A 24,861-nucleotide genomic window follows, 5' to 3' on the forward strand; every position below is an offset into this window, starting at 1 on the left:
AGATCAACAACGGAATTGCCAATGCATGCATGCAGGGTAGGAGGAGTGGCAGTGTGGTAAACACTGTTGTTCAATTGGTTACAAAGGAGGTTGCTGTACAAAGAGGATTTTTTACGTGTTGCACAGCGTTTTCAAGAGAGTAACAGCGCAACACTAAGGGCACCAAGCCAATTTATATGGGGTGTGTAAAAATCGGGATGGCTAACATAGTAAATTGAACGTTATTGCTGGGGAAAAGTATTTGTGCTGTGAAACGTCATATTCCCGTGGGCGAAGTATGCCATTGGCACATGTCGAACAAAGGCACAAATACTCTTCCTTGCAATGTACCGCGCTATCTCCATTCATGGACCAAATAGAAAATGACGTTGCCACATCGGTGGCTGCATAATGTGATAGAAACATATGCAAGAGATCGGAAACAAACGCATGAACTGGGCAAGTGCCTCCTTCATCGCAAACGGCACTTAAGGTTGTGTAACATGCTGCACAATTTTCCCTGCACAAGGAACAACAATAATATCGGCATGATTGCGTGTCACCAAAGTGTCACAAAGAGAAACAAAAATCTGGCACTTCCTTGTAGCTACTCCATAGCACTATACATGCACTTGATAGATTGCAAAATGAGTAGCCACTGCACAGTTATTTACATTCACTTTCACTCAATGTATATCAGGATCCTCTAAAACCTGCACACTGTGCCTCGTGAAACACACAGCCATAACTGCACCCTCTGCATTTCTGTCAACAAATACACTGTGTACCACAATCTGTCGGTACACACCACACCCACAAAGATTATTGCCCAATCCCGTATCCTCTGCAGGCCCATTTCTATGGCCGTCATCAGCAATCAGCAAAACGGGCATATGTAACACATGCCACCCTGCAACTATCGCGATATTTGCTAACTTTTCTGCTCGCCACGCATGGGAGTGGGGGAATAACTTTCAACCAGGGGAGCGGACGTCATTAAGAACCTTGGGGGGAGGGGTTTGGTTATTTTAAAGGTGCTTCCGTTGAAACACTTTTTTGCGGTTTTCATACGTAAATGTGTGTCTTCAATGTCAGCTCACATTCTTACAATAGGGTCTTCACTGCAGTGTGTAGATTGTGAAACATTTCATTGCCACTGTGCGACAAAGACATGCCATTTGCCTGGAAAAGGTGTATGTATCGCGAACCAATGTTCTTATTCTCACAGGAGAACATCCCAGCAGCACTCAGGAAGTCACACATGCTTCTGTTGATGAGACCCCTTCCGACCTCTGGCTGGCGACAGGAATCATTGGAATACTTCCACACTATTCTCAGGGGTATACATGAAAAGCACCTTGGCATTAGGAAAAATGCACTGCACTGCTTTCATCATAATGTTCAGTTGACTCAACACACGGGAACAAGGCACGTAACCCATAAAGAAGGCTCTAAAGTGCATGATCACAATGCCAAATAGGCCACGTGTCGACATTCTACAAGCAGTCCGCCGAAACAGTATGCTTCGACACTACACCACAAAGCGTCCACTCCCTCCAAACCGAAATTACCAGACAATTCTTCTTGGAGGGCATATATGCACAGAGCTTCCACAAAGCCATCACCCACAAAGAAAACTGTGCCTCTTGCTATGTTTGCCAGCCGCAGTACACAAAGTAATGGCAAAGTAAATGCCGCCCTTTCCTGTGACGCACACCCAGAGCACCTGATTGGCCAACATTCATAGTCCGATTCCCATTAGCCACCATGGTGAGAAGTACACAATATGCCACATGCCTTTCCCCAATGACAACGAAGGCCGCGCCCCGGTGAAGCAGGAGGACTCCTTCTCCCTATTGGTGCTCTTTCCTGTGACGTACACCCTGAGCACCTGATTGGCCAAAGGCCATAGTCCCATTTCCATTGGCCAGCATACTGAGAAACGCACAATGTGACACGGGCCTTTCTCCAAGTACGGCGCAGGCCGCGCCCCAGTATAGCAGGAGAAGTTCTTCTTCCAATTGGCGCGCTTTCCTGTGACGTACACACTGAGCACTCTTAGGCAGAATCATCTGCAGTGCCCTTAGGGAACACTACAGACAATTAAGACTACAATTGGTAGTACAATTTCACCTTTGGTACAAGCCTGTTCTACACAGTAAAGTGGTAGCGATGGCTGAGCAGCCAGACTTATCTCAAGAGCAAATGAGCAGTCATAGGGATTACACAAAGAACTACAATTACTGTGACTCAAGCAAACACTGACTAAGGGTTTCTGGTTAAAAAATATAAGTACATTTATTTTTAAACCATCTGGTCACAAAACACTTCACTTTTATTAATTAAAACCACACTCTAAATATTCTACACACAACCAATTCCTTTTGTTCAGATCAATTCAAGGTAAGTGCATTTGGATTTGACAGACAAGTGTTGCGAAATAAAGACGTTACCGTGGGATAATACGCAAGCACTTTTTGACAGTAATGACAGTTCGGTCTTACGAAAGAAAAGCGTAACCGCAGGAAGAAATGTAACCAAAGTCAAACACACTTAACACATAGACAAGTGAATAGTGGAGAAAAATCATAGGCAATACTTTTGTCAAGGCAATAGAATCAGAGGACGTGTTCTAAAAGGCAGATAAAAGTCAATAGGCCTGCACCAGTGTCAAATGAAGCAGGGGCTCTGTTGTCGAGGATCACACAGTGAGAACAGTTCAAGATTAACATTGCCAGGAGTACTGGATATTGTCAAAAGGGAGGCAAAAGTTACAAGACGGAAGAAAGAAAGGACAATCCTTCGGAAAGGAAAAGGCTTCTCCCCGATTCCTCAAGGTCGGACGGAGCGAACGATCAAATGGACACAGTACCTTATTTGGATGAATAAAAGCTGGTACTACAGCAGTTGTTCCTGGTAGTTCCTGCAAGGTTCCTGAAGCTTCAGTCGTGGGGACAAGAAGGAGGACATCTGGAGTGCTCTGCCCTACCCAGGGATGAAGCCAGCAGCAGCAAAGCAACAATGAACAATGAATAAAAGGTGCGGTCCTTAAAAACAGGAGAGGGCTCTTCTGTTGGCTATCCGGACCACCACAGCTCAGTGCAGTGATTTCGACCCCGAAGAGGATTCTCTGGCTGTAGAAGGTGAGCTGGTTGATCCCACCAGGCTCAAGGGAAGAAGACTCCAGACTGGATCTTCTCTGTCGTTGAAGGGTAGATAGCTCAGGACTGCAGCAGGGCTTCACCGGGATCCAGGAGTTGCAGCAGCTGTCTTCTTCTCCACTTCTCTTCGGTTCTTGTAGTTCCAGTGGTGAGAGTCCTGCCTTTTATGTCAAAAATCGCCCATTCACACAGCCTGACTGTCAATCACACAGCAGGGGAGGTTGTCCAGCCCGGACAACCACCTCGGCCAATCGACACTAAGTGCAACTTGGGTCTCCAAGGAGACCCTGTGCAGGGGGTGACTAAACCCCTCCCTCACATTCAGCCCACCTACACACCCAGACGCCAAAGGAGGGCTTCTTTGCAGAAGCCCGCCAAAGGACAGAGAACAAGGAAACTAAACCTGGTTAGGCACGAAAAGCAAACAACAAGAAAGACCTTTCCAACACGAAATGGTGAAAAACCATGCTAGGACCCAAAATAAAAACGATATGGGGTAGCAGGTTTTATGTTCATGTAGGTCACCACAGCCAGAACACTAACACGGGAATCCGTGTAAAAATGATAGTTACCACTGCCACCAGCCATGTCGAGTCGGGAAGGGGTACACAAAAGTGCCCCTTGAGGTACAGAAGGACAGGGGAACGATATTCCCCTCCAGTACTCCATTGTAAAATGGTTTGTACTGGATCTGTATTTAAAATGGACTAGTAAAACCAATGGTGACTTTACATGTTTCTGGGGGACAGTATTCATCCCCAGAAATGGAGTTCACAAGGGAAGCCTCAAAGACATCCTTGTGTCACTGCACTTAAGGTGCTGTGTGACACACAAGTAACAAGATGATTCCTAGGGAGTTGGTGACACTCCATAGCCGATGAGCACAAAAAGTACAACACACACAAAAATACACTGTAAGAGTGAGAAAAAGGCTCACACTCTTACCAGGTGGAAAAAAATAACCCCAGAAATCCAGCAAAGCTGCTGAGGGACTCACTAGGTAAGGGAAATTAGCCATAAATGAGAATTCTCCCTAACACTCGCACCCACCCCCAGACTAAGGGACAGGAGGATTTAATCCACTCCTGGATGGATCTATTACCTCTAGTCGGTTAAAAACATACTAGAGAGACCATCAGCATTTTGGTGGTGACTTCCTGCTCTGTTGTCAATGGTAAAATCAAACCCTTGCAGGCAGATTGACCATCTTAGTAGTTTAGGGTTTTCCCCTTTCATGTGCATCAACCATCTCAAGGGTTGGTGGTCAGTCTGAATAATGAAAGTAGATCCATATAAGTATGGTCTAAACTTCTTCAGTGACCACACAATAGCAAAACATTCACGTTCTATTGTTGCCCACCTTGTCTCAGGATCCTTTAACTTCCTACTGATGAAACAAATGGGATGTTCCCTACCTTTCTCATCCAGTTGACTAAGGACTGCACCTATACCTGTATTTGAAGCATCAGTTTGCACAATGAAGGGTTGGTGGTAGTCAGGAACTCTTAGGACTGGAGCTTGACAAAGGGCTTTCTTCAGGCCTTCAAAGGCTTGAGTGCACTCCTCATTCCATCTGACCTTCTCAGGAAATTTTGGAGAGGAGATAACATTCATGGGAGAAGCTATAGTCCCATAGTTCTCTATGAAGTTCCTAGAGTACCCAGTGAGCCCTACCAAAGCTCTCACTTGGGTGTGAGTTGTAGGGGTGGTCCAGTCTTGTACAGCCTGTACTTTGTTAGGCAATGGCCTTATTTCACGCCCTCCTACCTCATGACCAAGGTAGACCACTTGACTCTGACCAATTTGACATTTACTTGCCTTTATGGTCAGATGGGCCTGCCAAGAGCCTACAAAACATACCCTAGGTGATCAATATGCTCTTTCCATGTAGGGCTGAACACTGAAATGTCATCCAAGTATGCCATGCAGAAGTCCTCCATCCCATTCAGAACTTGATTGACCATCCTCTGAAATGTAGCAGGTCCATTCTTTAATCCAAAAGGCATTACCTTAAACTGGTAGAGGCCTGCTGGGGTGGAGAATGCAGTTTTCTCCTTGGCATGGTCTGTCAGAGCTCTTTGCCAGTAGCCTGAGGTTAGGTCAAATGTGCTGAGGTACTTGGCTGCACCAAGTTTATCCACCAGCTCATCTGTCCTAGGTAAAGGATGGGACTCACTCTTGGTGACTGCATTTAGAGCTCTATAGTCCACACAGAATCTCAACTCTTTGGATCCTGCCTTTGGTACAAGCACAACTGGGCTAGACCATGGACTAGTAGTGGGCTCTATAACTGTAACGCTCACCTGATTCCCGTAGAGGCGCCGGTCTTGACTGGGCGTATACCGTATCTTCAAAGGTGATGTGTAACACACGGCTGGCTCTTTGGGCTGGACTTCTGTGCACTGTATGTCTGACTCGAAGGGTAAGATGTCTTAGGTAAGTGAACGCCGTGCTCTCCATCTGCCTCGGGGCAGGGTGCTGTAACCAGTTTCTTCACTGGATAAGGGGAGCAGGCCTCTTGACTTCAGAGGACTGCTGTCCGTCGTTTACTGCACGAACGGTAAGTTTCGAGTAATTCTAATGTCTTTAAAGTCTTTAGTAATGATGTTTCTTGTTTTGCAGGGTTCCGGCGATGGCGGATGACGGGCTGAAGTGAGTTGAAGATGGAGCCCGTGTGATGAATAGAAGCGCCTGGAAGCACGTAAGTAAGCGCTTGTTGCCTGCTTCACGATGCGCTCTAACTGTCTTTTTATTTTGCAGGTACAAGTTCGGAGCGGCTGCAGGGTGCCGGAATATCCACTGGGTTAGATGTGGAAAGGAGTAATGGCACGTGAGTATTAAAGTTCCCCAATGTCTTTAAACGCACCTTGTTTTGTCTTTCAGATGCGGGATGCAGCGCCGAAGGCCTCTGGAGCGTGCGAAGAGTTGGTAAGCTTTTGTCTTTCAGATGCCGGAATGCAGTGTGAAGACCTCCGGAGCGCACGAAGAGTAGGTAAGCCTTTGTCTTTCAGATGCCGGAATGCAGCGCGAGGCGTTGGTGACAGCCGATGGACCAGGTAAGTGAAGAGCTGTCACTGAAGACCGTAATGCTAACCTGTTCTTTCTTGTCTTTATAGGTGTTGCTGAAGACTGGATTCAGGATGGTAAGCCTTTTTCCTTAGGCCCAGGATCAGATGCAGAAGACACGATGAGCGTTCTGCTGCAGAGGATGCAGAATAACGCAAAGCAAGATTCATCCATCGGGTGTGGTTTAAATAGCCTCCTGTAGTGCTTAGGTGTCTCCTTCCACAGCCACGCCTAGGTAAGAAAAGAGTTCCTGCTTTCCAGAAGAGTTCCAGTGTTCTGAATCTAGGGAGTGGCTCCTGCCCCACCCAACAGGAAAAGTAGTTCCAAACAGAAGAGGATCAGAGGCTCAACTGGCAGGCAAGTAAGGAGCATGGTCTGCTGCAGGTAAGTCCACCCAAGCATTATGAGCCCGGCGCTTCCAGCGCTGGGACTGGGCATATTTATGAGCCTGGTGCCACTGGCGCCAGGACTGGGTCCAAAAGGTCCCAATTGGGACTGGTTGGCACTCGGAACCTGGGTTATGGATCTGCTTCCAAGGGAGTTGGGAAAACCCTGACCTTTTGGAAGCAGAGATCATGACAATAACCCCGAGATCAAGCGTCTTGTTGACCTCATTCCTTATATGGGTTCTTACATTGTCTGACATTGTGTACCCCCTGCTTTTCATAGGCAAACAGTCACCAGTCAGGATATCATGCTGGCCCCAAGGAGTCAAGCCTGGTGAAAGTGAGAACAGGGAGGCAAACTGATTCAACAGTAACTTGCACTCATCCTGCTGGTCAGATGTGAGACTGGAAGAGAGATTAACTCCTTCCACTTGCTCATCTAAAGGTAGAGCTCTGAGGAGGTCAGGCAGAGGTTCACTCTCCTCCTCCTCCTGAGCTGAAGCTAGAAGCAAAGCCCCTATTTCAGGTCTAGAGACATAAGCCTTTAAACCAGTGGTTTTCAAACTTTTTTGGCCTGGGCCCCCCCGAGAAAAGTTTGTGCAGGCCGGGCCCCCCCAAAAGTGCCAGATGGACAGTATGTAGAAATCGCTATGAACTTTTGTGTGCCCTCACCGCACCCTACTCCCATAACAGACCCTGGGCTCTCCCCACCCTACTCCCACCACTTTCCCAGTGCTGCCGCCCATCCTGCTCCCACCACAGTCCCATAACCGAAGCATACACAAATCCATACATATTTAAATAAAAAATAAATCGCCATAAACGCATCTTCTGCAGGGGCCTGCGCGTGGTTGCTAAAATGCCCCGCTCCAGGTTGCTCTGCCCGTATGTGCGAGGAGGCGCAGGAACACCCCCTCGCACATACATACATGCAGTGCCCCAGCCAGCATTTCCAATGAATTATACATGGCTGGCAAAGCAAAACGCCCCCAGCGTTGCATGGCTCAGTGATCATGTGCGGCTGGGGAAATTAACTGTCAAAGGCAAACAGTGTTTTCCTTTGACAGTTCAGCCAGCCCAGGAGCACTCCCTCAGCTGGAAAAAACAGCTGAGGGAGTGCTCAGTGTTTCACTGGGCTGGCTCCTCGGCTCCTCCATAATGGGTGAGGTGGCCAGTGGGTGGACGCCCCCTCACCCATTATGGATGAGCCAGCAGGCTTAGACTGGCCTATAGGGCAATAGGGCGATGATACCAAAAATGCAAAATGCTAGTGTAGGCCAGTCAAAATGGGCCACTTTTTTGGCCAATGTGGGCCAGTTTGAGGAGTTACTTCACTATGCAGCTAGTAGTTTTGACCACTGTTGCTGAATAAATATTCTTTAAATATCACAATTTGTTTACATTTGAACAAAAAACAACCCCTTGGGTACTATTCAAACAGTCTGTGACTAAAGGACTGAATATCCATTTGCAACTGCTGGCTATTTTTACATTGGTGCCTAAAACCGTTTTATGGTCCAGTCTGACCATGTGAGCTGCCCCTTCCCATTTCATCCAATCTAAAAAATAAAAAAATAATAAAAAGAAAATATATATATATATATGTATATATATATTTTTACATTTAATGCTGGCCTCTGGTGCACCCCCCTGGGATGCGGCCACACCCCCTGGGGGCGCGCCCCACAGTTTGAAGACCTCTGATTTATATGGCTGGTGTGAAAGACTCTGGGAGCCTCCTTAGGATTGCCTAACTCTACCAGATAGTTCACCTCTCCAAGTTTAACCACAACTTTGAAGGGTCCTATCCACTTGTCCTGCAATGCCCTCTGCCTTGTGGGTACCATAACACGAACAAGCTGGTCTTGAGTAAACTCAACCAGGTTAGCCTTCTGGTCATGCCAATGCTTGACCAGAGCTTGACCAGCCCTCAAGTTATCACTTGCCACTGCCATCATGTTTGACATTCTTGTAGAGGAGGTCTCAGACATGGCCTGCACCCCTTCCCCTCATTTTGAGGTACCAGGAGCGTACTCGCCATGGTATGTGACGTATGAGGAGCAAATGAACCAACAAAGAGCTGCACTGGGACTCTGCCAGTATACACCAGAAGATCCATACCTGTTGAAGCGCCCATAACCAGACAACCCTGGGCAGCACGGTACCCAATCAGACAGCCGTACCAGCCACTGATACGAAACGAAGAGTACCTACAAACGGTCCATGAAGAGACCCAAAGAGCCCTAATGGAAGGCCAGTGGAAATGACTCAAGGGCCTGAACAGACTCGTGAATGAACAAAAGCACCTATCGAAGATGACACGCCAGTACGAGTAACTAAGAAAATAAATGTAATGGACACAGAGAAGAGACGATGTTAAAACGTGAGGAAACGTTGCTACAAGACACGATGGAAGCAACCGACCTGTTAAACGTGTGTAAATAGGCTTGGAACGCAAGAAGCTAAAGATATTGATACTGCTTGCAATTCTTAGTAGAAGATAGAGCGGCAAGCGCCAACTATATATATATCTACCTCAATAAGGCACTTTATACAAGTGCGACTCCATTTTGTAAAAGCAGAAATATACCCAGGTTGCCCGAGGCCTGACAAGCCAAGTTTTCGTAATCGAAACTCAACAAAGAGCGGCTCATGCCTAGGAAATTCGAGGTCAACCAGAGAAAGGGAGCAGAGCGTCAGCTAACAAGACTCAAACTTCAGAGCATACCAGCCTGTCCCATGAAGGTCAAGATAAGGGGGCCCATGCAGGTGGAGAGGCTGAAACAAAATTAAATGCACTAAAAGCTGGAAACTGAAGCAGATTCATGGTGAACTAACACGTGACCAGCCAGGCATGAAGAAGTACCACCGCCTGTTGTCATTCAGGACCCGAGGATGCCATAACTTTTCCTGATAAGAGGCTACAGTTTCGAGGCCATACCCAGCCAACTAATTGACACATAGCCCTAAGATACTGATTGATGGAAGGGAGGCAGGGTGAAACTTGGGACACCAGGCACATGGGTGTCCATTCTGCATGCCGCTAATTAAAATGGGGATTTATGTCTAGGGGTGTAACCTGCCCAATCACAATGGATCAAATTATCTGTGGTCCTATAGAAATTAGAACCAATAAGACGTCGTACTTGTAGTGACCTCAATCACGTGGGGTGTAGTGGGATGGGCATAGACGCCCACCCGATAAGAGTTATCCAATCCGCATGCCCTATTATCATATACAGATATAGCACCTATACTTAAGTTACCTTTCCTAACCAATTATATTGCATGTCAAGTTTTTGTAGAGTTAGACGTCAATGATGACGAATATTGCCTATAAGAATTGCTGTTCAACTGAAGTTCGAGGAAGTCAGAGCGAGACAGGTGATCGCAATGCTGCTGATTTCCATTTGTTTCTCTGTTTGATGTACTTGTCATTAAACGGACTTCCCTTTGCCAACTTACTGAGTCCTCATTATTGAGTCATGTTGGAGTAAATGAATCCTGCACCCCCTGTCCTCACATGGTGCAGCTATCTTGTCTTACAAGTTCTAGACGGTGAGCGCTGACCTATGGGCCCGTCAGTGAATTTCTCTCCTCTTGAACATTCTCATCCGGAGACCTATCACATGGTCAGTCATTCTGACTGGCTTGGGGGAAGGAGCACTCTCCAACCCCTCCTTAATCAGGGCCAATGGACCTCTGACTGGATGGCCATAGAGTAGTTCGAAAGGACTGTAACCTACTCCCTCCTGAGTGACTTCTCTATATGCAAAGAGAAGGCATGGCAGTAGACGGCCCCACTTTTGTTCAAGGGGTTCTTCTAAAGCACCTATCATGCTCTTCATAGTTCTATTAAACCTCTCCACTAGTCCATTTGTTTGTGGATGGTAGGCAGTAGAGAACTTGTAAGTGAAGTGACTCCACAGTTTTTCCACATGGCTTGCATGTAATGGGACATAAAATTGGATCCCCTGTCAGATATCACTTCCTTAGGAAAACCTACTCTGGTAAAAATACCAAGTAGGGCCTTAGCCATAGCCTGAGCCGTAACAGTTCTCATAGGTATTTCTTCAGGATACCTAGTAGCATGGTCTACTACCACCAGGATAATCATGTTACCTGAAGATGTGGGAGGGTCAAGAGGACCAACAATGTCAATCCCGACCCTCTCAAAAGGAACTCCCACCACTGGGAGAGGCACCAAGGGTGCCACATTCTTGGCTCCACTCTTGCCAGAGGTTTGGCAAGTGTAACAGCTCCTGCAAAATGTGTCTACTTCTGAACCCATCTTAGGCCAGTAGAAGTAAAGTGAGAGCCTTTCCTTGGTCTTCTTAAAACCAAGTAGGGCCTTAGCCATAGCCTGAGCCGTAACAGTTCTCATAGGTATTTCTTCAGGATACCTAGTAGCATGGTCTACTACCACCAGGATAAACATGTTACCTGAAGATGTGGGAGGGTCAAGAGGGCCAACAATGTCAATCCCGACCCTCTCAAAAGGAACTCCCACCACTGGGAGAGGCACCAAGGGTGCCACATTCTTGGCTCCACTCTTGCCAGAGGTTTGGCAAGTGTAATAGCGCCTGCAAAATGTGTCTACTTCTGAACCCATCTTAGGCCAGTAGAAGTAAAGTGAGAGCCTTTCCTTGGTCTTCTTAAAACTTAAGTGACCAGCGAAAGGTATCTCGTGGGCTAACTGTAGGAACTGGAGTCGGTTCACTAGAGGTACTATAAGTCTTTTGCAGTCTCCAGGGGTTGACTCAGTCGGTTCACTCCATCTTCCCAGTGCAACCTATACTTCCCAGGCTCTTTCCCATCGAGCTAAGAAGCAGCATGTAGGTGAAGACCTTCAAGAGTAGGACACTCTCTTTTGGCCTCTGCTGAAGTCTACCCTGTTAGGTCCACCTTCTGCCAGTAAAGACTGAAGCTCAGGATGTTCAACAGGGTCAAGATCTCCAACCAGAGTAAGATCTTCTTCCAGATCTGATTCCTCAGTCTCTGGTTGAACCACACAGGGTTGGACCTCACACTCAGCCTCAGCTGGTGGAGGAGTCACAGTTGTTACTTTGGACAGTCTCGGTGATGTCCTTGTGGGCACATTGTGCGTGCTGTTTTCTTGCTGGCAGACTTGAGTTTCCCCTTTGTCTCTTTTTGTCTTGCAATAGCAGTAAGTAAGTCATGTGTACTTGGGGTGACAGTTTCTTCTATCAAGTCCCCAGGAGAGCCTCTCAAGGTTCTCTCCCATACAGGCCTTGTGAGCTCCAGCTTCCTCTTACTGGGAGGTCTGGGGGTACTAGACACAACTCCAAGAGTTTTCAGGTCATTACCCAACAGAACTTTCCCAGGTACTTCACTCTGCACACTAACAGGTATTCTGACAGTCATGTCATTGCACTGGATGAGAGCTGGTAACTGGGGAACCATTTGCACAGGGCCTCCAGCTAACTTGGTTAGGTATTTGGGTGCCTTAGCAACATCCTCTACCTTGAAAAAACATTCATCAACCACAGTTATGCTGGATCCAGTGTCTCTTATGGCAGGGGTCTCCTGACCATTCAGAAGAACACTATCTTTATAATACTCTTTAGTATTATCTGGTATTGAGTTATAGACATCTAAATTCTGTTGTTCCCAAAGACCCAAGGACACTACAGAAATACTAGCTGAGACTCTCATGGGTTCATCAGCCAGTAACTGAAAGTTTCCATTTGTCATAGGTACTTCTTCCACCTGGGAGAAGGCTAAGGAGACAGTGTTGACCCCTGAAGGTTTACCCTTAAATCTGGGATCCCCTTTCACGTGGTCAGTAGCTTCACAAACAAAACATTTACCAAATGTCCTGTTGAATGGAGGCTTACTCTGACCTCCACCTTGTTTAGCACCAGATGGTACGCTAGCCTGATTCGGTTTCCCTGGTGGCTTAACCTTATTATGTTTGGGGCACTCTTTTGGATTGGAATTATTGGAATTCTCCTTGTTATCCTTCTTTGGCTGCTTGCCCCAGAATCCTTGTGAGTAGCCCTGTTGGCAACCTACAAGTCAGCAGCCTTAGCTAACTTCTTAGGATCTATCACCTTTGAATCAGCCAAGTGCTGTCTAAGCTCAGGTAGAGCAGGCATCATAAATTGACTCCAACATGACTTAGTAACCTTTAACCCAACCATCTAAGTTTTTCAAACAGTCACACACCCAGGTAGCCCAAGGGGTACCATCATGCTTTTTGAGGGTTCTAAACCTCTTAAAATACTGGGAAGGGGTCTTCCCAAATCTAGTTATCCAAGCTAGTTTCACACACTCATAATCCTGCTTATCCTCCTCCCCCAACTCCATTACAGCATCACTTGCAACAGGGGGAAGCCTAGAGAAAAGCCAAGGAATCAACTGATTCCCTGAGATACCTTGAATCCCATGATTGTACTCAAACATTGCTAACCAATCCAAAATATCAAGTTTAGTCTGATACATACCAATCATTTCCTTTGGCATACGGGATCTCTTAGGACTGGAAGACCTAGAAGATCCTGGGAGAGAAGCATTTTCTACAGACAATTTCTTCATCTCTAAAGTATGAGCCATCTCCATTTCTCTGAGCCTTAACTCTTGATGTTTCATGGAAGTTTGTGCTTCAATACATTTCACTTCCATTTCAAGTCTCATTTTCTCAAGTGCAATAAATTCAGGAGTGAGTGTAGGACCTGATGGGGTCACTATGGACAGAGGTTGTGGTTTCTGGGCAGGGAGAGGAGTTGTAGGGCCTTCTGACATATACTCATCTACTTCTTCTAATCCAACACTCTCAGAATCAGAAACCTCATTATCCACACTTGCTGGGGGGGGTAGGCCCTTCTGACCCACTCCCTAGACTTTGTTTTCCCAATAACTTTGCAACCAGTTCCGATTTCTTTACTTTACTAGAGAGGCTATGTTCCCTACACATGGTTCTTAAAACCTCAGCAGTGTAGTTTAGGAGGCTCTCCTCACTGTAGTTTTCCCTATTTGACTTTATCTTTCATTTAATAGATAATTGTGGTGTTTAGCCTTGTGGTTAGTTGATCCAAGGTAATAGCAGCACTCCAAGTATAATCACTATACTTAAAAAACCCACTGCTGTACACCAGTGTTAGGCAGAATCATCTGCAGTACTCTTAGGGAACACTACAGACAATTAAGACTACAATTGGTAGTACAATTCCACCTTTGGTACAAGCCTGTACTACACAGTAAAGTGGTAGTGATGGCTGGCAGCCAGGCTTAACTCAAGAGCAAATGAGCAGTAATAGGGATTACACAAAGGACTACAATGACTGTGACTCAAGCAAACACTGACTCAAGGTTTCTGGTTAAAAAATATAAGTACGTTTATTTTTAAACCATCTGTTCACAAAACACTTCACTTCTATTAATTAAAACCACACTCTAAATATATTACACACAACCAGTTCCTTTTGTTCAGGTCAATTCAAGGTAAGTGCATTTGGATTTGACAGACCGGTGTTGTGAAACAAAGACGTTACCGTGGGTTAATACGTGAACACTTTTTGACAGTAATGATAGTTCGATCTTACGAAAGAAAAGCGTACCCGCAAGAAGAAATGTAACCAAAGTCAAACACACTTAGTACATAGAATTAAAACAAGGGAATAGTGGATAAAAATCATAGGCAATACTTTTGTCAAGGCAATAGAATCAGAGGCCGTGTTCTAAAGGGCAGATAAAAGTCAATAGGCCTGCACCAGTGTCAAATGGAGCAGGGGCTCTGTTGTTGAGGATGACACGGTGAGAACAGTTCACGATTAATGTTGCCAGGAGTACTGGATATTGTCAAAAGGGAGGCAAAAGTTATAAGATGGAAGAAAGAAAGGACAAGCCTTCGGAAAGGAAAAGGGTTCACCCTTGATTCCTCAAGGTCAGACGGAGATAACGACCAAATGGACACAGTACCGTATATTGGGATGAAGAAAGCTGGTGCTACGACAGTTGTTCCTGGTAGTTCCTGCAGACGCACGGTTCCTGAAGCTTGAGTCGTGGGGACAAGAAGAAGGACATCTGGAGTGCTCTGCACTACCCAGGGATGAAGCCACCAGCAGCAAAGCAACAATGAATAAAAGGTGTGCTCCCTAAAAACAGGAGAAGGCTCTTCTGATGGCTATCCGGATCACCACAGCTCAGTGCAGTGATTTCGACTCAGAAGAGGATTCTCTGGCTGTAGAAGGTGAGCTGGTTCATCCCACCAGCTCAAGGGAAGAAGACTCCGGACTGGATCTTCTCTGTCGTTGAAGGACAGATAGCTCAGGACTGCAGCAGGGCTTCACCGGGATCCAAGAGTTGCAGCAGCCACCTTCTTCTCCACTTCTCTTCGGTTCTTGTAGCCCCAGTGGTGACTCTGACTTCCAGCCCAAGAGTCCTGCCTTTTATGCCAAAATCCCCAATTCACACAGCCTGGCTGTCAATCACACAGCAGGGGGGTTGTCCAGCCCGGACAACCACCTCAGCCAATCAACACTAAGTGCAATTTAGGTCTCCAAGGAGACCCTGTGCAGGGGGTGACTAGAACCCCCCTCACATTCAGCCCACCTAGACACCCAGACGCCAAAGGAGGGCTTCTTTGCAGAAGCCCACCACAGGACGGAGATTAAGGAAACCAAACCTGGTTTGGCGTGAAAAGCAAACAACAAGAAAGACCTTTCCAACACGAAATGGCGAAAAACCATCCTAGGACCCAAAATAAAAACGATATGGGGTAGCGGGTTTTATATTCACGTCTGTCACCACAGCCAGAACACTAACAAGGGAATCAGTGTAAAAATGATAGTTACCACTGCCACCAGCCATGTCGAGTCGGGAAGGGGGACACAAAAGTGCCCCTTGAGGTACAGAAGGACAGGGGAAAGATATTCCCCTCCAGTACTCCATTGTGAGATGGTTTGTAATGGATCTGTATTTAAAAAGGACTAGTAAAGCCAATGGTGACTTACATGTTTCTGGGGGACAGTAGTCATCCCCAGAAATGGGGTTTAGAAGGGAAGCCTCAAAGACATCCCTGTGTCACTGCACTAAAGGTGCTGTGTGACACACAAGATGATGCCTAGGGAGTTGGTGACACTCCTTAGCCCATGAGCACAAAAAGTACAACACACACAAAAATACACTGTAAGAGTGGGAGAAAAGGCTCACACTCTTACCAGGTGGAAAGAAAATAACCCCAGAAATCCAGCAAAGCTGCTGAGGGACTCACTAGGTAAGTTAATGGAAGTAATGGAAATTAGCCATAAATGAGAATTCTCCCTAACAAGCACCACCTGATAGGACAATCGCTGCAGTCCCATTTCCATAGGCCAGCCTGGTGAGAAGCGCAAATGTGGCACATGCGGGTCCCCAAGTACGTCGATGGCCGGGCCCAAGTGAAGCAGGCGGCCATCTTCCTATTGCCGTACACCCTAAGCATGTGATTGGACAATCCCCACAATTCCATTTTTGTGGACTCCACTCTCAAAATCCCCAGATGTGGCTTTCGTGCTGCGTGCGGGCATGGGGGAATAACTTACTACCAGGGTAGGGGGAGTTCATGGTAAGGGGCGAATCTTAAAAGAGCCTGTTGTTTTTTTTTTACATTCTTCAGTTTTTATTAGCTTCTGTGTGTTCTTGTGCTCACATTAGTACAGTAAACTCTTCACTGCATCCTGTAGACGGGCAAACAAAACTGCATTGCCATTGGATGACAACAAAATGACATTTTCTTGGAAAAGCTCAGCATTTCCACAACTAATGAGGTCATTGTTGCAGAAGAACATTCCATGTGCCGACAAAAATGTATACATGCGTCTGTTGATGAGACACCTTCATGCGTCTGGCTCAGAACAACATCCATGAGCAGTGGCCCATACTCTTCATGGTATTATGGATGAGAAAAGCACCTTGGCAGTGGGAGAAAGCGTCCTCACGACATCCAGCAATCTCCTCAGTCTACGGAACAAATCTAAGGAGGCCAGGTAATCCATATGCATGCCGCCGTAGTGGATGACGATAACATCTACTACTGGAAAAGTGGTGAGGTCTTTGCAAAGTTCATGCATATCGGCGAAATTGCACTCATACACAGCGTTCCACAATGCGTCCACTCCTTCCAAACCGAAATTGCAGTTAAAGAGTCTTTGCAGGACATAGTTGTGCAGATCTATGACAAAGGGATCACCTACAGTCAACACAATGCGTTTCGCCATGTCAGCCATCCTCATTACGCAGAGTATAATGAACAACAGTTACACCTCCCCTTCTTGTTAACCACACACACTACCTGATTGGCTAAACCCCACACTGCCATGGCAATCGCGCAAGGTGATATAAAGGGCAGATTTTGGCACGTGTGCCTCCCAAAGTAGCACGAGGGCCACACCCCTGTAATGCTGGAGCAGTCCTTCTTCCCTTTCTTCTCTGCAGCTCTACTTCATTGGGTTACGGGTAAATAGGCACACACGCATCCACCTATCGTATCGAAGCCACCATCATCCAACACTGTCACTCCTGTAGAACACTTGAAATGTACCGTTACACATTCACAGTACAAATGTTGTGCCATTCCAAGGCACGTCCACTACACAGTTCAATGAATGTATGCACGATTTCTCCATACCCATACATCCACATAGCCACCCAGGATGTGGCACGAGTAATCTTCAAAGTACTGCTTAATTGACTCACTTTATGTGATAGTGGGGGGGAGGAACAATATCAAACTGGGTAGGGGATTCAGTCTTCCATCGTAGATGTATAAAGTTTTTTTTTTTTTTTTACATGTGTGCAAGCAACTTTTTTTGTATTTTCTCTTTATATGAGTTTCTGTTAGCCTCTCGTCATATTTTTACCACATTCTGGTCAATACTTCTTGCATAGTGTAAAAGAAAACGGCATTGCCAATGGCGCTCAAATAAATGCCATTTCTACGGAACCACTGCATATTTTGAGGACCTCATGATCTCATAGTGGGCGGAGAAGATGCCAGCAGTCTGCATAAACTCACGCATAATTCTGTTCATAGCACACCTTCCGACCTCTGGCTGGGGACAAATTACACCGTCATGTACCCATTCTCCTCTTGGTGTTATGCATGAGAAAACGACCTTGGCAGTAGGAAAAATACACATCACTGTGGTCAGCAACCTCTTCAGGTGACGGATTAATCGTCCACACAACATGTAACCCAAATGTAGACTTCCATAGTGCACCATGACAAAGTCAACGTTCTTGACGGACGCAACATATCTGCAAAGGCGAACCATCCCGCCGAAAGTGCAGTTACCCTGACAGGCCCAGAAAGCATCCACTCCTTCCAACCCGAAATTACCAGTAACGCCTCTTTGCACACAACACCTGTGCAGATGGCGCAGAAAGGTATCACCGACGATAAGCACTGTGCGTCTCTCCATCTCGACCACCCTCACAACACAGTATGGGGAGCAAATGGTACCGCCCCTTCCTATGAACCACGCCCTAAATACCTAATTGCCTATTTCCCACATTTCCATTTCCCTTTCTACCCTGCTCATAATGGCAGGATGTGCACATGCGCTTTCCCATGTACAGTGAGGGCCACGGCCCAGTAAAGCTCAGACAATACTTCTTCCTTTTGCACGGTCACTTTTTGCAGCACTCCCTCATTGAGTGCTATCTAATTTTCAAACACGCATTCAGCAATTACATACAAAACTTCTGCAGTGCACACTGTCATTTCTATACACCATTCCATATTTACTGTTAAACACTCTCGCTACTCGTTTTGTTTCATTGAAAAGCCCCTCCACCAGAAACTTCTGCTAAATAATGCACGATTGCAGCATCCACAAAGATCCTAAGATGCACCCAGCACACCTTTGGCCATGCACACTACATTGCAGCCCTTTCCACACCCACCACAACACTATACATCCAAGCAAGCGACCATGTGGGCACATAACATTATTCACAAATGTAACATACGTAGCAGCACTTCTACCCAACTCCCCCACACCATAAAACACCCGCTCACGAAAACGTGTCACACTTAGCAGAATCCTCAAACATACCACAGCCTGCATCACCCCTACGCACTGCCATTCACAAAGTATTCGGGCACTGGCAACCTATACACAACAGCTGCACAATATTAGGCCTACTTCAATAGATTTGTGGTTTTACCTGGTAAAGGTGTACCCCATTATGCCATTTAAGGGGAGCAGGGGTTGTGAGGGTGTCCCCCGCTTCCGTTAATTGGTATAATGGGTCTGGGGTTTGCGGGGTTGCCCACTGCATCCTTTACATGGATTGCATCGGCAAAACCACAGCCTTTTTGCCGCAATGTTTTGTGTGGAATCCTGCCACCAGCACTCCTGCCCAACCTGTACACCGCCATGGTCTATGCAACAACAAATTGCACCAGTTAACATAACGCCCGTGTGGACAGCTAAATTAAGTAGAAATGTATCATACGTAGGTAGTGGAAATTCACCCCAACTCCCCCACACCATAAAACACCCATGCATGAAAACAGGTTGAAATTACCAGAATCCACAAACACACCAGAGCCTCCACCACCCCTACCCACAGCCATTCACAAAGTATTGGGTCACTAACCACAACATTTTCACAACATTGGACCTACTTCAACAAATCTGCACACAACATAGGCCGTGAACACACCCACAGCAACGTAATGCCACCATGAATGTCCCCATGTCACCACTACGACCATCCACATACACACCACTGCTACCAGCACTCCTACCCATCCTGCACACCGCCATGCAGCTATGCAGCAACAAATTGCAACAGTGAACATAATGTACAAAGAAAACGCTCTTTCCTGCGCCCCTTTGCGCTTTCATTCAGTTACTATGGGCGTACCCACTTCCATTCACAAAGTACTATGTCACTGCCAACCTACCCACATTCTATTTGAAACACTGGCCCTACCGCAACACCACACTATGCAAGCACCGCCATGTACCGAATGCAGAGTCAAACATGCGCTCCTGCGGTTGGTATGTTGCAGCCCTACACTCTTGAGTGCATGCCCTACACCCTACAGCCTACGGCCTTCGCCCAGGCACGCAATAGTCTAATGCTTCCACAGACCCACCGCACCTTCATTTACCCATGCATGCTACCATGTGTCCAACTACTGCATTCCATCCGCAGTGCACAGCCACCCGCGCTTCCACCCAACCTATGTCATGTGCAATTCACTCCCCGTATTGCCCCCAACACATTCTGTACGGTACATTTTACAGACCCTTCTGCCGCTGCACTGTCCTCTGAAACACCATGGCAGCTTTCACAAAAAATGTTTATGCATACCACGCTTCCCTCCAGACAACCACCGGCCGTGTCCAAACTTTTCTGACAGCACGCTGTACCGCCAGCCAATGACACGTTTGTCCGCGGAGCAAACAGGGAAATGGGTCCGCATAGCGGACCCAGATATCACACATTTTTTGGGATGTACATATCAGTTCTTTGCAATAAAAGTACTGGTCGGACTTCCACCAAACCCACAAAAGCTTTTTTTGACCCAAGCCCCCGCTCCTGCCGCAAATTTGGTGAAAATCTGTTCAGCCGTTCAGCCTGTGGCCGTGCGCAAAGTTTTTCCCTATTCAGTCTATGGGAAAAAAAACAAATATTGGGACTCCCCCTATAACTCTGCCCCCCACACCCACACGAATCCTCGGCCAACTTGGCGAAAATATTCGACCAAATACTTTTTTTTCAAAGTTTGATGAGGATTCGTCCAGGGGCAGCAAAGTTATAAGCTACAGAAAAAGTGCTCTTCCTATGAGTTTAGCAACTTAACCATAACTACACGTCCGCTACCGCGGGCCGTGTAATACACACCAAATTCGATCTGAATGTATTACACCTAGCTAGTGCAGACATAAAGTGTGATGAGACTAAACCAAACACATGTTGTTGTTGTAAAACCTACAAAGAAACTTTGCACCACTTCCTCTTTTGCTGTGCTGCGTCCTTAGGGATATGACAGGCATTTTAGCACCTGGGTCAGTCTCATATGATCTCACTTTACGGTGTCATGTTTTAGACGCAGCATAGTATATGAGGGAAAATGTGATGACATTTTAGTAAGAACTTAATCCTTTGATTATAGCATCTTGTTATGTATGTATACTATTTGAGATTTGTTTTTAAAACTATGGTTAGACACTGTAACAGGTGAATGATTTTACATTATGAAATGATGTTTTAGTCTTCCAGTGTTCAATCATCAATAGAAAGCTTTAGGTAAGTTTCTGTACTCAGCTGTTGCAATTTAACAGTGTTAGGTTGCCCTCTGCTGTCCAAACAGCAAAGTGCACCTGTTTGTGCATTTTTGAAAAATTAAGAGAGCAGATTTTGTTTTAATCATTTTGGAACACATGATATGTCTGAATAAATGCACCATGTATTTAATATGATAGCCATATTAAATGAATGGTCAAGTCTAAATAAAACATTAAAAAGATTAAATTCCACCAACAGAAGTATTTCATATTTATTAACTACACTAAGAGAAGTGGGGGGTGGAAATAAATATAATTAAGTTACTTCTTCCACCACCACATCTCTTCACTCAGGGCACGGCGGTTCCAGTGCCAATGAACAGTTAATTACTGGCTCAACGTTTCAGTCTAAGGAGCGAAACGCTGCAGGATGAATGCCTCCTCAAGAGCTAACACTGAAAGTGGGTGCTGTAATCGTGCTACTATGAAATCTTATGCCATCACCGGGGATTCTCCAATGGAACAAGGTTGACAATTACATCTCTACAAAGACAAATCATAGAGGCCCGTGTAATTTATGGATTAAACTCAGATACTGTTCTAATAGTTCGTGTACCACTCATTCCATCTGATATGTTTAGCCTGAAGTCACAGGGACCTACGCCCCCTGCCTGCAATGCCGATATTTAAGAAGGGGGACAGAAGAGACCCTATGAATGACCAAACAATATTGACCTTTAAGATATGCTAGAACAGCGTGTGTTTCGCCGGGAACAACTAGTTATTTTATAAAATGTTACGTTTTGCATTTGATATGATACTTGTGTGGATATTTGCACAAATAAAATGTAAAAATAAATACGCATCTCACATTAGCTGTATTTGTTTAATGGGAGCGACGGCTTCAGGGCCTACTGCTACGACGTCACCCGCGTTTTGGAGGGTATGGATATCAATCTCAGGGAATCCCGTGACGTAGTAGGATGTGAAAGGAGTGGGGCACAGTGGCCCTCTGTGCGCATGCTAAAAAGCTACTGACTGCATGGATGGTAGGAAATGACCAGACGCTACTGGTACATGGCAAGGAGTCCTCATCGAACGACCCGGCTCTTCCGGTAAACATTAAGACGCTGTTCTTGAAAAAGCTTTATACAAGTGGGGAAACTGAAAAAGAGAGATGTGTTTTCCGGAGTTGTCCCCATCCCCTTTGCCTCCTTGCGAGACCAATTTGCTCTTGGATGGGAGGAAATTGCAAGGTGCAGTAGCCCGAGGGACCTGTTGGTGGGTAGAGTTAAAAAGCGGTCTGATGCCTTACTGGATGAGGTAATTATGTTACAGCGGCACCAGTGGGGCTAGCTCGCAGTTTGTGTTTCACAAATGATGCCAACCTTGGATACTACCATAGTAACAAGCGCTCGAATGCATATACCTTAAAAAGGAAACCCTACACCCAAGACTCAGTCAACAGAACATTGTTTACCGTTTATAACTGATTCCCTACAAATGATTTGCTCATCTACAATGTTGACAAATATTGGGGGGGTCAGGGGGCAGGAGGCAATCTAATCCACTTGACATGGATCTAGGATTTTGAGTAAGATGTGCTGAATAGGGTTGCTGGGGCTTCTGCTTTGCTTGCAGGGGGAGATACCACCATGACTGAAGACATCAGAAACTGGGTTTACAGATCAATAATGGCAGCAAAGAAGGCTCCATGTCCATTTCCGGTTCCAGCCCTGCGAGGAAGTGAGGCACTACCGATGCAGGGGGTGAGGGGCCCGCACACGCCAGTGCTTCGTATAGTGCTGATGAGCCTGTTTGCGGGCGCTGCTGAGAGCTCAGGGACACTAAATCCAAGCAGAAGTGCAGGTACCATGGAATGCTGAGAATTGTGGCATCCGGGAGGTGAGAAAACCAGGCCTGACCCGCTCCTTTCTCAGACTAAAGAAATTGAACTTAGAAATTAAAGAGAGCAGGGTGAGGCACCATAAGAAAAATGCATGTTCTGCTGGAAACCAATCATAAACAGCAAGTAGAACTGGGCCATAGATAGCCCTGAAGAAAGTGGGTCACTCACAATAGACCACTGAAACCGGTCGGCTCAACCCAACCTCATTCCAAAAAACTGACCAGCGATATGGTGAGAGGTCGGAAATTAGGAATCCTTCCAAGAATTATAGGAAGAATACAGATCTCATTCTTCACAAACCAAACACAGATAGAGCCCATAGCAAAGGAATGCTTTCTGTGTAATATATGGGGTTGTATTTTTGAATAATCGAAAAACAAAAAATCTGTTCAGAATTTTCTGACAGTTCGTACCCTCAGTTTCGTGTTATTCCAAATACCAATATACGGACTGGCAGTGCTCTTATGGAATTTGTTTTTAAACATTTTGGCCAAACAAAGAAGCTGAATAAAAAATATAAATGTTCATTTGTAAGGCAGACGACACATGCCATGATGGTCATGACATGTGCCTTTTAGGAAAACCTTAACAGCCAACTTTATGGTGTGGACAATAGTTTAGCGATAGGGCCAGTCTTCTCTCTACTATCCGCTCACCCTAGATAAGCGGAGCACCCAGCGCTACCTAGGGATATAAATACACAAGGGTTTAGTTCAGTGTGGTTGAAGGGCAAGAAAGACTAGGGCAACATTTGGTGATAACATTAAATGTTGTATGATATTTACCTGAGACTCTGTTGTGTGAAATGTTGACTAGGGGAGTCCCGAGGTACGAGACCCTGAACAGTCCAAGACGTGTGTGAGCAAAGAAGGAAATACATCTGAAAAAGCTATCATTGCGAATATTATCAGATTATGAATAGATGATGTGCGAGAGCCTTGGCAGGAGAAGTCATGCTTCGAAATATGGGCCTCGTTCAATGGACTCTTTGCATGATGGGATTCTGCTGTTGTGTTGCAGCCATGCTGTGCAATAGTTCTGTGGATGACCCTTTGCCTTGCTGGAAGAAAGTTGCTGGAATATGGGAGATGCTTTGCTCTGCCACAGTTTCGTGCTCCGACAGTAACTTTAACAACCAGCCATGATGCCCCCCAGTTGAATTACCGCTTCATACTTTATCTGTTTAATTTAAAACCAACCTTCTCTTCCTCCAACACACCCAGTGCCACCAGTGGGCTTTAATAATGAAGAATGGAAAGCCATGGAAGGTTGGACCTACCTTCAGGAAGCTCTTGGCTGCTGCCCGGCACTGTTGATGATACTGGAGATACGTGGTGGTCTGCCATTGACCATCCCGTTTCACCGCCAAGGCAGGAAGGTTCCCGAAACGCTGGACCGTGTCTTGGAACATCTGTATCGTGGTCACTGGCGGCTCCGAGCCTGGCCCTGTCTCTTCCATGCGCAGCCGCACTGCTCCGTCTCTTGCTGTGGTCCAGAGACTGTCGGCTGGAGCTAGAGTCTGGTCTCTGGGGCCTTTATTCTTCTCAAGGACAGTGGAGAACTTGCGCTCTGTGGGAGGCATAAGCGGGTGAGTGGATAGTACAGCGGATGAACATCTTGAACTCCAGTACTTGGACATCAATCTGAGTAACAAGGATATTTCTTAAACCGTGCGCCAAATGTGCAGCCGCTCAAGTGCACTAAAGCATCCAGGATGCAATACTAATAAGCATTGCATTTTACCTGTTGGCCATGAAGAAGCGCCCTTTGCATGAAACACGCATCGACTTTAGCTCAGTTTATGATGCACTAATAAATAAATAAATGAAAACACAGAACGGTTGTCAGCAAATGAACCAGTCCATTACTCTCCTGCCTGGATGACAGAGTAGATGCGCTAGCGTGAAAACACGCCCCCTACAGATGCTGACTAGCCAATGGCAAAGTGCGTCTGTCAGGGATTTTGTGTGGAGCAGACCTCTGAGCGAGCCTTCTGCATTATCACGATGAGAGCTCTGAGGGAGTCTTAAGTATCTTGAGGGGCATTGCTTTAAGTAAGTCTTGGGTATTATCTGAAGCCAGTGCATTGTGCACATTCTAAGGAGTGGGGTCCG

At 46.1% G+C, this 24,861-nt stretch overlaps 1 protein-coding gene across 1 annotated transcript in view; it reads right to left on the bottom strand.

Annotated features, from left to right (window-relative positions):
* The window catches only part of LOC138510659 (long-chain-fatty-acid--CoA ligase ACSBG2-like), a 508,494-nt gene extending 484,165 nt beyond the window's left edge, over nucleotides 1-24,329 (bottom strand). The window contains exon 1 of the mRNA XM_069626444.1: nucleotides 24,027-24,329. Within this exon, the coding sequence (XP_069482545.1) occupies nucleotides 24,027-24,329 (303 nt within the window). The remainder of the gene's footprint in view (nucleotides 1-24,026) is intronic.
* Between the last annotated feature and the right edge of the window lie 532 nt (nucleotides 24,330-24,861).

The sequence above is a fragment of the Ambystoma mexicanum genome, chromosome 6p (assembly GCF_040938575.1).
Source record: "Ambystoma mexicanum isolate Mex_15411 chromosome 6p, UKY_AmexF1_1, whole genome shotgun sequence".
Lineage (NCBI taxonomy): Eukaryota > Metazoa > Chordata > Amphibia > Caudata > Ambystomatidae > Ambystoma > Ambystoma mexicanum.